Source organism: Haliotis rufescens, unplaced genomic scaffold (genome assembly GCF_023055435.1).
Source record: "Haliotis rufescens isolate VD_foot unplaced genomic scaffold, xgHalRufe1.0.p SCAF_4, whole genome shotgun sequence".
NCBI classification, from domain to species: Eukaryota; Metazoa; Mollusca; class Gastropoda; order Lepetellida; family Haliotidae; genus Haliotis; species Haliotis rufescens.
The window spans coordinates 4,658,039-4,675,246 of record NW_025964112.1 but is presented as its reverse complement, the minus strand read 5'-3'; the positions used below and the strand labels follow the sequence as shown (position 1 = coordinate 4,675,246).

The 17,208-nt window shown below is 37.0% G+C and overlaps 1 protein-coding gene across 1 annotated transcript; it reads right to left on the bottom strand.

Moving 5' to 3' along the window:
• Window positions 1-3,101: 3,101 nt before the first annotated feature.
• LOC124143004 lies at window positions 3,102-16,030 on the bottom strand. The gene is made up of 9 exons (XM_046511782.2): window positions 15,934-16,030; window positions 14,750-14,923; window positions 13,853-13,937; window positions 12,844-12,990; window positions 11,736-11,802; window positions 10,987-11,130; window positions 8,090-10,460; window positions 5,889-5,970; window positions 3,102-5,494 (listed from the first exon to the last, which is right to left on the bottom strand). The coding sequence occupies exons 1-9, from the start codon at window positions 15,988-15,990 to the stop codon at window positions 5,052-5,054; spliced, it is 3,570 nt and encodes a 1,189-aa protein (XP_046367738.1). The 5' UTR covers window positions 15,991-16,030; the 3' UTR covers window positions 3,102-5,051.
• Window positions 16,031-17,208: the final 1,178 nt, after the last annotated feature.

Genomic DNA, 17,208 nt, shown 5'->3' with positions numbered 1-17,208 from the left:
TATGTTTTATTTCTGACTGAATAACTTTGTGGAAAGTATCACTCAGTGCAGCAACTCCAAAGTACAGCAGAGAACAACATATCATCTGCTTATGAAAATAAGATGCATACAAATTATAAGCATATATATATCTTATTTTAAACATGGAGAGAAATAGCTTGTGTAAATTATCAAGAGGTCAATTCTTTCTCAATTTGTCCAATTTAAACAACAATGTAAACTGCTGGGCAAAAGACAGTATACACCCATGTTTGATGTTGGCTAAAAACAAACAATGGTTGTCAATGGTGATGCATTACAAACAGTGTTTTGGACCTTGAGGTTGAAGTGTTTTGGCAACTACTTTCAGCCTTGTAATGTTTTAATAAGGTTAAAAAATAATAGTCTTGGTTCTCAGGCACCGCCCGCATCATCATAAAGTCCACCGCACGTTTCATTTTTGTTTCCATTTTTAAAAACATAAAAAAATCCTTAAACATTTCAAGTCCAATTGTAGTCAAATAATGTACCGGTATTCCAGTATTTTACTCATCAAGAAATATATTTATGTAGGGAGGCCCTTTCCCAGGTTGATTGTACAAATTGTTTATTTGGTTACAAAACTGTTTATAAGGTTACATAATAGTTTGAAAATATAAAAGAAAAAAATGACCCCGCCCATGCTCACTATATTTTCAAAAGCCATTTCCTGAGAACCAATTCTTTTATCTTTTTAAGCCTAATGTCTGTAAAAAATTTTTTTTGTCAAATCCAATTTCCAAGTGTTTACTTTCTTTTGCACAGCAGTTGAAGTGAATATACACTACAAGTCAAAACCAGTGGACTGGTCATTGTTTATAATTACAATCGACAAAGGCCAATTATTCATGTTGCCATGAAGATATTGTTTTTTTTACTTTAGCTGCTTGTATTGGACTATGGTTTGTGGTTGCATCGTCATAGTCAATTAGAAAAAGAATAAATATCATATCTATTCAAGAAACTGAGAGACAGGTGAACAGAATATACCTTGAAAGCAAGATAATTTATCACTAAGTTTATTTCTTCGTTGTTTAATCCAGCATACAGCAATATCCATGACGGTGTCCTGTAAGTAATTGAGTATAGACCAGACAAACCAGTGATGCACATCTCACGCTGTTGGTGTTGATGAGATGCCATCAACCAGTCAGTCACTGAGCTTGACCATGTGATCCATTTAGTTGCCTCTTACAACAAGCATTTGAGGCTAGCAAACTCAAGAATGAAAAAAAATGGAAATTGAACAACGTTGTGCTTTTGAGGGTTTGTGTGAACAGTGGATATGCTTGTAGTGCCATGACTAAGCTTATCTTACAGCTGACTAGGGTAACTATATACGGAACACATGAACAACAAACTCATACATTCCAACTTTAACAGAAGTTCAATACATTGTGAAATGATAATGGAATCTGATACTATTTAACAGACTAGAATCTGGGAAGGATTATGCAGTAATGATGAAAACAATGCCATAGCTTATACCTACTGCACTGACCTAAATCATGGGTTCCTGAAGTTGTTCTTGTATCACCAATGTTAAAAAGTTTAAGTTTCTATTGACCACTAGATTTACCGTATTCGACGTAATAAGCGCCCAGTGAAATCTCAAAATTAGAAATAGGGGGCTCTTATTAAAATATAATTTTGGTGGAAAAAAAACAGAATTGAAAGATCTTAGTTTTCATGGTTTATGCTAACAGCCTGAAATGAAACAAAAGAAAAGTCTGTGCGTATTCTACACGACAGATACATTTTCCAAAAATTAATTTCCCATAACTAAGGGTGCATATAACACACGAGTGCGCATTTATACACGAATAGATAAGTTTTGTGTACATTGATCAATTGGAAGGGGTGCTTATTGGGATTGTTCACTTCTGATATATCAGCAAATATCGCCGTGGGCGCTTATGATGTCGAATACGGTAAGTCAAATGTGAAGTCGGAAAACCTCAATGACTGTAGGAGAGCCCCTTTAACTGCTAACACCATACTCGGATACAAGACAAACAAAATCCACAGGTTCTAAAAGTGAAATTGAAATAAATGTTTAACATTTTCTTTGACATACCATGTATTTTGGCTCTTGAATGTGTGTGTTGAAAAGGCTCCAGCTCCCAAAATGAATGATAAATCATTAAATAGAAACCAAACATTTGGCTCAATCAGTAAAACACCACCCTACAGAATCACTCCATGATAGATGGAAAATCAAACACTGCTGCAATTTCCTTCTCTAACCAAAATAACTCGGGTCTTAAACAATTCAACCAGGAGGCATACATACATTTTTCTTTAACAAACTAATAAAGTTTGGGCTGCATCAGTATCCTGTGGGAATCTTGAGGGAGAAGATATCCCCAGTGCAGCCATAGTCACTAGTCTGAGGCCTTCACATTTATTCTTGCAAGCCTAGCTATTGATCATGATAGTCTGTCTATTTAAACTATAATCTACTGAAAATGTCAAGAGACATGTTTCAGCCAAAAGGTTTAAATGCGGTTCACATGCAGATTAATATTGGCATTGTGGTGGTCACAACGAGGGCTGATAAAACTAAAACTCCAAAGAAATGCAGGTTTTATACATAGTTAATCTTATGTAACTGTGCAGTAGTTGTGCTAGAGACAAATTGAATTAGGACATGTTCATGATTTTATCTAATTTTGATAGGACATTCTTCCATATATCTGGGGCATGGGTGGCCCAGACGTCTAAGGCGCTGCGATTCGCTGTGCAGAGTTGCGTCCCTTGGGCACGCCAGAAACCTATGATTGTGGGTTTGAATCCTGGTTCGCCTCGATTATGTTTCTAGGTTTGTCAGCACTGTACCCGTGCTCGTGGGTTTCACCGAAGTGGTAAACGTCTGAGACCTGCATCACTTCGGGCTTTCCTCCCACTTTAAGCTGACACGCCGTGATATAACTGGAATACTGTTAAAAGCGGCGTTAAACCCAACTCACTCACTCTTCTATATATCATTACCAAATCTGGAAAAACATATTAGGGCATTTTAGTTGAAAATCAGTCAGTGTTGTTGAAAATGAAGTTAAGAACCAATCCAAAACTCTGCTGTGTCAATGTAACTGGACATTTAATGTTTTAACAATAACATAAGAGCATAACCTGTACAAAAACATGACCAATAAGGCATAAAAGTTCACAAGCACGAGATGCACATGGCAGCCTTGGGTATAAAAAGACATTGATCAATCATTTCTGGCAATCAGTTAAGACTACTGCACACCAACAAGATCAGGCCATTGGATATTTTCAGGTTAGCCAGAATTCACATGGGATTTCTAATAACCATTTTACTGTCTGCAGGAATGTTTTAACCAAACAGCATCAATGAACGGCCTACTGTAGATAATGCAACTGGTAGCCACATGGTGCTGACTTTGCAAGTGCTGGGAGTATTCTGAACAATGAACATCTGAAAAATATATGGGTTTTTGCACATTCTGAGGAAGTGTCTCATATAACTGGTATTATGTTTAAGTGCTTACATAAGCTTATGTTTCACAATTTGAATTAATATTCTTATTCGGTTTACAGTAATGACTGCACCCGGTATACTTGATGGCAACCTCCATTTTCTTTTGGGTCAATTACTGACTGGCTAGTGGTATTTATAAATGGGATAGTTTGCTGTGTGACAGATATGCTGTTTATTTCACCAAGAGGCATGGTCAGAGCTCAATGAAAAACTCAATTCTAACCATGTCATAAAATTATTATAAATTTCCAACTGCAGGGTTTTACACAAGGCAGAAATGTGTGTCCAGTACTCACAAATGTATAGAATGGATGCAGAAACAAAATATACTGTGTCCTCAAGATGCGCAGGAATATTCATTGTACCAAATTCATGGCAAGAAATATAAAGGTTCTGTCAAAAATTAAATCTAATATCAAAAATTAAAGTACAGTATACTACATAAGTTTATTGCTTTATAGGACCCTCACATTTCCTGTAAGGACCCTTCTTATTAATTATTGGGGTCCCTGTGGACCCCCAGTTTTGTTGGTCAAGTTAAAACCCTGCAGCTGTGTGTCCATGGTTACTTCTCGAACTGTGTAACCAAACCAGACCCTGTAAGGACCCAACTTATATTTATGAAACAGGAAATATGTCCAACTTTAAGAGATTGATGGAAAATTACAACAATATAAATACGATAGTTAAGATACAACTAGAAGCTGAACAAACAATATGAAAACTTGGGACAGTAATGGTATTTTACGAGTGCTTCTCTTCCAAACATTTGGGTATAAAAAATTTCCATACAATTTTAACATCTTACATTTAACAGACAAATTTGATAATAACCAAAGCTAATGGTTATTTAAAGATTTGGTTGTTTGTTTGTTTATTGATTGTTGCACTTGGCAATATTATTAAAGAAAAAACGTTGCTCAATTAGTATTAACATCACTGCCTACAGATGTAACTAGTATTCTAATATTTACATGTCCATGATCAATATGCATAGAATACCTTACAATTAATGAGCAGCATGCAAATATGACTGCATGATTCTTGCCATGTAAGAAAGGTCCTATTGAACTGTTTCATCGACTGTACAAACCTGGCATAAAGTGTCCCTTGATTGATACCATTCGTCTGTCTGACAACATGGTTGAGTACATTACAACAACATGCTCTGGTGCAATGAGTGTTTGTCGTTTGGGGGCAGAACCATAATATGCCGATAGTGTACTCCTATGATAAGTAGGGGATATTATATTCGTTGTGACAGTACTTGTACAGTGGGACTTGGCTGCACCTTTATATCCTGTTAAGGTCCTGTCACTCCTCTATTTCATATTTCAGGGGCCATATTTAAAACACTTGACACTTTGCTGACAAAGAAAGGGCAACCAACTGTAAGAACAAGAGTTCATACACAAGACAGATGTGCCTACTGCTTTCTAGCAATGAACACCGCTGATAGTACAAGTTCATAATTGTAGTATCTCTCACGCTGTGTAAAGAGCTGAAGAAACTGAAGCTAGAAACACACTCAGTCCTTCATGCATGCCATTACTAGAAGAACTTTCAGGGGTTCAAAAACAAACCCAAAGAGAGTACAGCTGATGAGAAACATGCAGCTCCACTCTTGTGCCTGGGTAGTTGTCAGTTGAGCACCAATCATGATGAAGTACACCATGGCACCCAGCGTAAAGACAAGCATCAGCACAATTAGAACTGGCTTGATCCAAAATGGCAGCACATTGCGTAGATCACCACTCACAAACCACTCAACGACATATAGTTCTTCCTCTGTGTATTCTCGGGGCAGAGCATCTGTCACATAGAAGGAGTCCAATTTGTTTTGTAGGTTGATGGAGACCAATTCCTTGTGTATTCTGGCAGTTCTCTTGAGGTGGTCTCTCAGCTCCTTGTCATTTCTTTGCTTATTTCCTATCTTCACATACTGGAGGTATTGTCTTATTGATTTCAGGTCTGGGGAACAAGGTATGAAAGAAGAGCATAAATGTCATAATCCTTTAGCACACAAAGAAAAATATTTAAACATTTCAGGGAGAGTTTGTAGCAATGTTCCCAAAAGTGATTGAGTCAGGTCTTACACGTTAAACCCACACATCTTGAACCTACAGGTATGGATATGGTGCCGACAAACCGAGACACAGCGAATCTGGGAACAAACCCTACAATCGCCACAATGTCCAATGGACCCAACTGTGCCCAGCGAACTGTGACACCTTAAGACAGGTACGCCATCATGATTGACCCCATTCAGAAAGGTGCTAATCAATTTGTTACTTTTCTAACATTGAATATGATCAACTGAAAAGTGTCATCACAAATGTTCATATTTATGCATTCACATGTTTACCTTGAGCAAGTTCCAATATCTCTGATGATTTAGACACAGACTCATTTCCTTGGTTGCTCTGGCCAAACTGACTGTACTGTCCCTTAAACATATGATTATTATCACATTATTGATATATCATGAAATCCCCAAATGTGCATGGCCCATCAGTTGGACTCCTTATATGATACACTTGACTTTGGTTCAACTTTGGCAACCAGTACCACTTCATCCAATGTAAAGGTTATCCATGAACATATTGACAAAAAGCCTTTTTTCATTCACATTTCTTCAACTTTAAAATATGGCATTGTGGTCCTCATTGGAAGTACCGGTAGGTCAGAGTGATGAATAAGTTCACAGCTTCAGACTGATTTGAATACCAGTACTTGAGAAATCGATTGGTCAAATATTAGAAATAGGGAGAAAGTGAGTCCATATTGATCGGACAGTGGTCCCTAGCAATGTGAAGCATTGACATTCAGATGATGTCTACAGAACAATCAACCAGCTACGAGGAACTACGGATTATCCGCCCCAGTGAATAAAGAGTGTTAATCCAAAACCTTGGCTTTGGACTGACTGCATTCATTCATGAGGGACAGATGATTTATAATTCCGAGTTTTGAGTGGGATATTCTGCATATTATGCATTGACTGAGAAAATGAAGAAAAAGCAATATATGCAGTGACAACCTTTCTCAGAGAAAAGTCAGTGAAGGCACCATTTTGTGTAGATGAGGTAGTGTGATCAATTTAACACGTCATGAACAATGGATGACATCATACCATATTTTTCTCAACAATGAAGCACTGTGACATCGGTAGGGGTGTAATGTTATAAGCAATACACAGAGCTACAGATAAGCTGCGTATTTGCGTAAAATACCCCCCAAATATATTCCAAACCCAATTACTTTTAACTAATTTGCGTACAGAAACGCATGCATTAAATGAAAAACTGAAATGTATAAAAACAGCACTCATAAATACCCAATGAAGCTTTTTAAGCATACGTACAACAGAGCTCATTTACAAAAAACAATTACTAGCTAATGTATCCTTTCCGAGTCAAGGCTATAATTAGAACCGTTATATACTCTGCTGCAGAGTATGCTATGTGATAGCACTTCCTCCCAATTTGATAATCGCAAGTACTTTGCTGTCACGAGCTTGAAATGAATTCTAAGCACGTAGCTTACTGTTTGTTGTGGGGAAATAGTGGATTCCATTCACCTAGGTAGAAAATCATTGCAGCGAACGACACAGAAAAATATGTTGTTTGCCTGCATGACCGTATGCATGTAGCAAAACGTGAAGCCAATCAAAATGTGGAAATTATTTTGGATAAGGTTATTTCCATGTGTCTGATCTCTGACTGGTTGGTTAATGCTCTTTTGACACCAGTTATTGACAATGTACATGGAAAGACAGAAACAACACAGAAGTGTTAGTAAACGAACAATCACAGAATGGGAAACAAAGTTTCCATGACATATTTTTGAAAACAAGGGTGAAACACTTTTCATGAGCTGCAGTTTGTGTCGCATAAATGAAACGACATTGAAATTAACCAATGTGTGTGCTTACGATGGAACCAGTATCATTCAAAAGTCCAATATTACAAGACACAACGAAATGACTTTTGTTTTGTTATTTTAGTTTAGATTGTTAGTGAGTAAATGAATCAGATGAATCACCTCCCGAATAAAATAATGCAGTTTGCGTGGTCCGAGTTGCTAAGCAGAACATTTTCAAACATGGTGGATGTTTTGCAATTACTTGGCAGCGCCATCAAGTTTCAATGCATCAAGTTTCAAATACCACAACATGAATACAAACATTTTATCCTGCAGTATACAAGGTACTGGCCTACTTGATATACTGAAATACAGTTGAAAGAGGCCTCTCTAAAACCAAAACACTATTTCATTTCCTTGAAATCTTAAAATGTTTACTCATTTTGGGAAAACCCAATAGAGTGATGAATAGATGAGTGAAAAGATATTGGTTACCCAATGAAAAATGCTGTAAACCACTACATCATTACACCTCTACCAATCAGCATTGAAAAATGCTAAATGCACACGTCCAAATATTTGAAAGTTATTAAACACAGTCACTCGACACTAATGGGTAATATTGGAAAATATAAACCTTTAATTGACATACTTGTCAAAGATGGCTTTATGAAAGTTTACTTCCAATACAACAACTCCTACCTGGCACTCTGTCTTGTAGCTCAACTTTGCATCCTTGGTCGCCTTTTCAACAATAGCTCTGGCCAGAAGTTGCTGAAAGACCTTTTGCAACACAACTTGTGACGACAGTTGTATCTTCTCCACATAGACACAAATGCCTTGTAGCAGGTGTATGTCAAGTTTATTTCTTACCGATGCTACTGTTCCCTTCTTGTGTTGTCCATGTGTCATGAACATCTCCTTCTGAACCATATTCAGGATATGTTTCACTAAAGTCTTTGCCTGTGATAAGCACAGTTTGCGAACTTCCCATTCTGATTCATTGTATTCTGACAAAGACTTGAAAAAGTCACATAGACTCAAACGCTCAAGTTTGAATTTTAAGATGAGACTCTGAGCCAGGAGAACATCTGGACTCATAGGCAGTTCATCAAGCTCACTGACCCATCCTGTTGATGCTTCTTGAAGAATTTGAAGCTCACTGGTGAGCTTAAGATCATGATGTGTTTTCTCAAGGACATCATCACCCATTTGGGTTATAAGATCCAACATTGATTGTTTCAAGACACTCTCTGAAAATACGTACAGATGATCTTGATAATCAGCCAACAATTCATCTGAGGCAGTTTTTATCACAGATTCACATAAGTCCTTCACAGTTCTGTCCAGCTGAAATTCAAACTGAAGGTACATCACTGATGCTTCAAGAACCCTCTGTGTAATGATGTGAGCCTGATGTTGTACAAGTTTCATGTGCTCCTGGTTTTTCACAACTTCCACAGCCCTGTTCAATACGCCATAGGTGATGACAGCAGCAATAATCTCTGTTGTCAAGGTGTATTCATCAATCGATGCAACTGAGCCTGTTTCCCCAGAGAGAGAAATGACATTCCACACAAAGGAATAAATCATCTCACTAAGCCTTCTTTTCATGTGTCTCCTGAGTTCTTGAATATCAAGCTGACTCCAGCACATTTCAATTTGAGACATTTCAAGTACATAACAGAAGGAGTTCCGAATCATGACAAGTGATAGTCCTTTAAGTAGCGAGTGGGTGAGTAACATTTTGTCACTGCTAACTTTTCTACAAGCATCAAGCAATCCCTGACCATAACTTCCTGGTTTGGAGTAGCATGCCATGACACTTGTAGCATCTCTTGAAAGTTGTACACTTTTGCTTGAGACATCTGTAGATATCAACCAACATTCTTTTGGGGTTAAGATCAGTGGTAATGCCACCCGAACTGTCCTGAATATACTATCATCTTCTGTTTCCTCTGAATCCGTTTTTCTTCCTCTATCTTCCACACTCTTGTGAGTTGTGATATTGCAGCCTGCATTTCTTTGTATATGTTGCAGAGTCATACAGCTGTCAATCCACATAGTAACAGAACCACGAGTGTCAAGTGTCTGTCCCAAATAGGGAATGTTGTGCTTGAGACGATCGAACACTGATATATATTCAATCATATGCGAGCTATCTGTATCAGTCTGAGTGTTAGTTAAACTTGTGTTTGTTGGTGATGATTTCTGAACATGTTCTTGAAAGTTGTCTGGAAAACTGTTCACAAGAAATAACATACTGTGATTCAGAGAGTGTTGTAGCTGATGAAGGCATTGTTCCATAACCCTTGTGTCATGGGTAAGTTGGTTAAAAAGCAGGCCTGTTGAAGAAAGCAGAATCCCAGCATAATGCTCAGCCAGAAAAAATGGACTTGAGAACTGAGATTCTGTCATCAGAACTTGGAATAGATTTTTAGCAAACTGTTCTTTATCCACATCCGTAACACCACTACATTCCAGTAGACAACCATTGGAAATGTCCACATGTTCGATTTCTTTGGTCTCTTTTGAACTCGAGAAGAATTTATCATCTTCACTGACCTCTGCAGCAAGTTGTAAAGCAGATATGTGTGCATCAGAATGACCTGACCTCAGTCTGTGTGTGCTTCTATCATCATCTACTGCTTTGGCTCCAAAATTTTCAATGATGGTGTCATCTAATGCAGAGTCATCTACTTTGTAAGATGTTTCCAAGGCGATGTTTTCTTTTTTCAACTCTTGTAAACCATTAAAGGAGAAACGCTTCCGAAGCTTTGGAGAGGGGCTCACATTTCTCAAAAGAATCTCTAGACACCATGATAATGAGACAGCGACAATAACGACAAGGACACATCCAATAACTTCATCATCAGCCAGGCTGAACACAGTGCTTGTGTCCTGTATCATTAACAAAGTCATGAGGTTTGCAGCAAGGAGGACAGCCAGGATGGAAAAGAACAGGATCAGATTTACAACTGTAGAAAACGGACCCAATCTGACAGAACACAACGCCATGGATAACCACTGATGCTGTACACACAGGTTAGATAGATACTTCACGCCCTTGTCCCTGCAAGAAATATGATTTGGTTTAATGAATATATAGATAGCAGAGGTAGAGGATAGCTCAGATTAGCCAAAATACTCAATGAACTTAGATGAGATGAAATTATTTACGGCAAACATTTTCTCTCAACTAAGAAAGTGTGGCTGGACATGTAGTTTTGTCTCAATCCATAGGTCTTAACATGAATTTTTTTTATTATTTCAAGACTCAAAAGGAGAAAAATGTTATCTTCATTTAACTATTTTCAAGAATGTTATGTATTTTCAGCAGTTAATTTGTAACAAAATCTTAAAACTTTCGGCATCTTTCATCATCGACAGAAAGAGGAAGAATAATAACAGTGTTTCCATTCCATGATTCTTGGGATGAGCACTTGACTTCTTCACAGTATCAATGTTATGCAATCCAGGATGCAATGGTTTAAAAATTTTGCTCTGAACATGGGTTTCCCACCGAATTTCCCCAGGCTAATCTCTAGCACCATGTGGAGTAGTCCTGAATTTTTGAAATTCAAATTGAATTAAGTCACCTGAATGTTTTGGCTGTTATTTCACAGGCTGTCAGTGTGACATGGGCTTCCAGATTCTGTACACACAGCATCTTGGGGATGTAGTCATCAGATGACCATAACATACACAATTCCGGAGAATAAACCTCTAGATGTGATGGTCTCCTAATAAAGATATATAGAGACAAGAATTAACATGGACAGTCTCCTTCTGACTGCATAAAGTCTGCAGTTGATAAAAGTACAAGCAATTGAAGGACATAACATGTACAACAAATACAATAAAAAAATCGATGACAAATGAGGCAGATTATTTTGTTTTTGTTTTGACGACTTTGGTTGCACACCAATTTCAATAAATCATTACTGTAGGTGACAGAGTGAATGTTTTTTTATGCCAAAGGCAAACCTGTGGTTGAAATGATGAACGTCACACGCCATCAGGGAATGATGACGTACAATCAACCAGGTGACCGAGCCTGATCACTTGATCCATGTCAGTCACAATAAGCTCCACAGGTAATAAGTAAAAGGCCAATATCTTTCAAATTGTTTTCAAATGTGGCTGTCATTTAATCAAAATTAAACTGGTCATCAGTTTGACCATCCATGCAAAGTTTCAGCTTCATTGCTCTTTTGGTTTGTGAGTCATGATAAAAGATTTTCAGGCAACTTTTGGGGAACCTGCCATGAAATAAGGTCAAGCCAAAGAATTTTTACATTATGGAGACATTTCATGTGAAATAACCTAAAAATCAAAGAGCACTTACCATACAGACTTGACACCAATTTCATTGATCAGTTCAATTCCAACTGCTGTAATTTCTCCTAGATCCTCTGAAAATATTATTATAACTGAGATACTAAAATATCATCCTTCAAATGTAATAAGTTGACTTCATTAGGAGGCATGTTTTTATTATGTCATTCATAATCAAGGGATGTACAGATGTTGTTCATCATCCTCACTTAAAATTTTCATAACATTCGAATTACAATCTTCAGAAAGTGAAAATTAAAGCTTTTTCTAACTTTTGCAACTACTAGTCAGTCCTTAAGCCACAGGGTCTCAGCAAATATGACAACAATAGTATAGCCAAGCTGAATTCATGGATTAGAAGACACTTTTATAGACTTAGGTTTTCTGAAACAGACTGAGATCACAAATGGTTAAATATTTTGGCGTCCACAAACACTACAGTAAGTACTGGTCAGTGTTGTACGTGTTCCAATTGTTAATGTAGGTTTAGTTGACCATATTAATTGCTTCAGTTTTGTCAGGGAGGTTTTAATTGAGCTTTTGCAGTGATTCTGCCATCAACTTTTCCAACATATTGACACATTCAACTACTGCTTGGAATACTAATGGTATGATACAGGTTAAGTCATCAAAGTTCATATTAATGAAGTTTCACTGTAAATATATGAGACGTCCAGGATGACAATCCTGCAGGCTGGCAGTAACACTGTCAGATACATCCTTATCACAGGAACTTATGAACTTGAAATCTGTCCTTCCCATAGTTATTGGGTTTGAAACCTATAAGTAATATAAAACACTATCATTATAGTAAGTTTAGGCTCAAAATGGTAACTATTACGCCAAAATCTGTTTATATAATAGCACAATCATGAAGTGTAAAGGAAAAAAAGATTTATCAACGATCTGCAGCCCAAGAGCTTAAACCATTCATTTCATGTTGCACCATAGTTCTTATCACTACCCTTGAAATTGTCTGTATTTTATACTACTAGGTCTTTACAATAAATAAAGTTTTAAAAAAATCCTAACCCCAGCCTACACTATTTTGGGATGGTCTGAAACATTTAAAACACATATTTTGTGTCTGGGTCTTACCTAAATATATATGTACATACCTGATGTGTGAATGACAAAGATGTCAGTGCTGCCTCTTGTGAGAATGTCTTTTGTGGCCGACATTTTCTTCAAATGAAAAAAAGTTGAGTTGTGAAACTGACCATGAAGCTGGACAAACACCTTGGTAGTCGAAGGACACCCAGAATCTGAAAGGAATTCTTCAGCTTTTCATTCATTGTGGTAGGAGCCCATAAAACTGCAACACAGCCGTTAATTCTTAGTCTTACCATTATTTGAATCTAGAAAATGTCAATCTAAGATTGGGTTTCTGTCAAATAATGTTTGAAAGTTGTAGTATCATATTCTGTATCATTAGATTACAGTGGAATCTGCCTAAACTTGACTTGTGTGACCAAAGGTATAGTCTGGACAAGTGCTATTTTTGCAGGAGTTGTTGCCCTAGCTATCCCTCGTGTACTGTGTTATTGAGCCCTCGAGAAAAAAATTCTGTTAACACTAGGATGGTCAAATGACCATGTATCATTAAATTAAGTTTGAGGTATGTTTTTATTACTTTCTGAATGTCTCACTTTGTGTAGCTTATTGGTGTCTTCCGTGGGCTTTAAGAGTCTACCGGTACCTTGATAACGTCATTAAGCGTGTGGTCACATACTGTTAAGGGGCTCGAAAACATGTGACGTGGGGATAAACATGCGTTTAGACAAAATAGATATATCATTATTCAAGAGTCACTTCCTGTATCTAAGACTTTAAATGCCTTTAATAAAACATATAGTCTGTTCCTTGTAAAAAGTAATAAGAAAATGTCAAAGTTGTAAATTATTTTAAGCATTAAATACTCTTCCTGTTCATTGGTCCTGTTATCAGTGAAATCCAAGTAACCTCTGCAATGCCATAACATTATTAATCCTATAGTAACTTGACATGGGAATTCTTCATATTGCAATTTGAGAATTTTTTTAATGAAATTTGTGTCAGACTTGTGGGTGAATATAGACCGCTGAAGATAACTAACTTCCTGATACTGTTAGCTACTACATTACTTACATGGCAGTAGTGATGTTTTCACCACGAAGATATATTCATGCATTCTCTCGTGTTCTTCTGGGTTTGTCAGTGGCACAACGATGGGCTATAAAAATAGGGAGAAACTTTAAACACATATTTATCCTGCAATGAAAGATATTATTTTAACAACTGGTGTTCAGACCATCTTTCCCCATCAAGGCCAGGTTTTCCACCATACTTTTCCACTGGATGTTTACCCCTGAACATTGTCTTTATTCAAGTAAAGGGGACTATGAGCAGAGTTTTTCTTGCCATATCATTATCGTATGATCTATCTTGCTACCTTGCGTCTCCCAAGGACTGTGGAACATTTCTTCCCTGCCATATTTGTTACCCATGCTTCTTAAAATTCTCTTTTAAAACAATATGATACCTACATTTATAAGAAATATAACCTGATGGCAGTCAGGCTGGGCTAAAGTTTGGCCTCTTTCCACACAGGGGTTTAACAATCTGTTTTACACTCAGAGATAGATCAAAGTAGTCATGTGGAAGTCTCAAAATATTTATCAATATGTTAATTGTTTTTATCTGTTCTCCTGAAGAACAGTGGGAAACAACATTCTACAATTTGTGTTGAAGTTCTATGTGGAACAACCTAGATGCACATGGCGCAGTGCATGCACTCATGTTTAATGACTCTTCTGACATGAATTAAAGCTGATTGGACCTTTCACAAATTATTTTGGCAAATTTGAGGAAGCAGAAGATAATAATATACATCTGAACTTTAAAAAACACAACAAAACACATTGTCGTGGATTGATTCAGAACATTTCGATAACAATAAAATTACCTGTTAAGTTGTGAGTACAATAATATCAGAACAGTCCCACATAAATTATAAACGTGATACTTTCTGTTTAAGCCTGTTACCTGACATCTTCTCTGTAAAAACCCAATCATCACTGCCACTAGATAGAATAGACCAATCACACCTCCAATGTAAAGGAAAAATGTATTCTTGGTTTCTCCAGTTGGCCACAGCTCAGACATCTTTGACAGGGGCAGTTGACATGCTTCTTCATCTTTGACTTTTGAAGAACATAGCTGCAAATATACAACATGAAGTAAATAAACTATTTAAGTCCAACTTTAAGGTGGAATGGACCATGTCGCTAGAATTAATGACATTTAGAAACTGTATTATATCAGTGTTACATAATTAAGGTGGGCCTTGGGTTCTTGAAATTTGATCCTATAGTATTTGAATCTAGGTAACCCCTAAATCTTTGATTTGTTTATTCTTTTAAAGCAAAGTTTGGGTACAGATGCAAGGTTAGATGTAACTTGTCTGTGACTAGTGAAAATCTAGACGGACCTGTTATGATTTCTCCAAATCTAGTTTTAAAAATTGGGGGGGGGGGGGGGGGGGGGGGCGTTGGTTATTAAAAGCACAGTGAGTTAAATTTGTTTGAGGATCTCGAGCGGTAAGGAACAATCTTTGTTCCAATGGTTATGAAACTAAAACCTTTTTGTCTAGGGTTAGGCTAGATACAGTTCTGGATTCTATGCATCTAATAATTGACAGGGCACCCTTCTCATCCACTATGCAGGTACACATGCAGTGGGAAATTAAAGAACTTACAATTTCAATACATTGTCAGTTTGTCACTAGGCTAAATGATGATTTCGCACAGGTAGGTCTGATCTAACCTAGCTTTGTGGACAAATCAAATATTTACTTAGATTGATGTTCATTTCTGCGCTCATTTCTTGATGGAAATGTCTGACATCTTTTTTTTCCAGACTGGGGTAGACCTTTTTGGTCATACAGCCAACTAGGCCTAGTTCGCTATTTTGAAAGGTTCCTTTGCCTAGGCCTAGTGGCCGTATCTTACCTTGACAGGCACCGTTCAGTGATAAAACAAAGATCATAAAATGCGATTTTATCACAAGGTCCATGTATAAGATATACTTTTCGTATCTTACCTTGACAGGCACCGTTCAGTGATAAAACAAAGATCGTAAAATGCGATTTTATCACAAGGTCCATGTATAAGATATACTTTTCGTGACGCTTAAAGTTCTCCTTTCCACATCATTACATTGCTCCCTACCTTGAAGTTGGACACATCATATTTTTCGCAAGTAGGGAACCATGGCGTCTGCACCATACATTCAGAACTTGTCGTACATGCACGTATAAGTTGCTGACGTCGAGATATCTAAAGTCGCATCGAAACGTTCCGATTTCACACGATCTTGAAAGACGGGCGATAACTCTTTCTCCTTTCACACCGGTGCTAATTTGGGACTGCGCATAACACCACGTGACCGGACTTTTCTCTTGTTGGTAAACAAACGCACTCTGAAATCAGAACAGATTGGCCTACTGCAAGCCGTTTGGGGCGCTTTACATATTATTTTGCATAATTATATCAAGATTATGCTACTACAGCAGCGACAGAAATAGAATGTGGTCATTATTTCTTTTAGATGATGTGAGTATCAAAGTGAGTAATTTTTTGTGGATTATTTATCAAAATGTAAATGGAGTTGCGGTATATAAATACTGTATTTAAGAAATAAATGACGAAGGGAAGTTGTTTGTCATGCAATAAAACACTGCAGGGAGAATAAACCATGAGGGGAGATTATCGTGGAAGAATTGTCACACCATGAATGCGGCAATGCTGGCAAAAAAAGATACCGATTGGTAACTTACATAGTTTAAACGCTTTCACTGATCTTTTATATAAAACGGTTTTTTTTAAATATTTTATACAAAACCCCTTCTTTTATATAGGGCTGAGGTCAGGTGTCATAATGTATACAGAGCTATAGAACTGGTCCATCTTTATGCTTGTAAATAATTCCTTGGCTAAAACAGTGTACATCGAGTGTTATGGTATATGGTGGATGTGATATATTACATATTTCAATTTGCTAGAATTCTTAGGTTCTGGTTCAAGATTCTAAAAATGCCTCTTGATAGATTACCAAGAAAATGTTATAATATGATGTTATTGCATGAAAGACATGGAATTCGCGATTGGGTATATGATGTAAAATCGTTATTAAATGAATGCGGTTATGGATATGTTTGGGATAATTAATGTGTGCCCAACAATCTAGATTCGTTTTCAGTTTCTATTCGCCAAAGACTTGAGGATATCTACTTTCGAAAATGGTCATCGCATGTTTTAAGTTCAGAAAAATGCAGTTATTACAGACAGACAGTTTATTCAGTAATTGAGGCATCAAGGCCCATAGTACAATGCAGATTGGATAACATTTGTCACGTGATGTTCATGATTAGATTTTAAATCTAGTTACACATTCCTCATTTTAAAGACATGTTTTAAGAATACAGAAACCGCATGGATCATAAC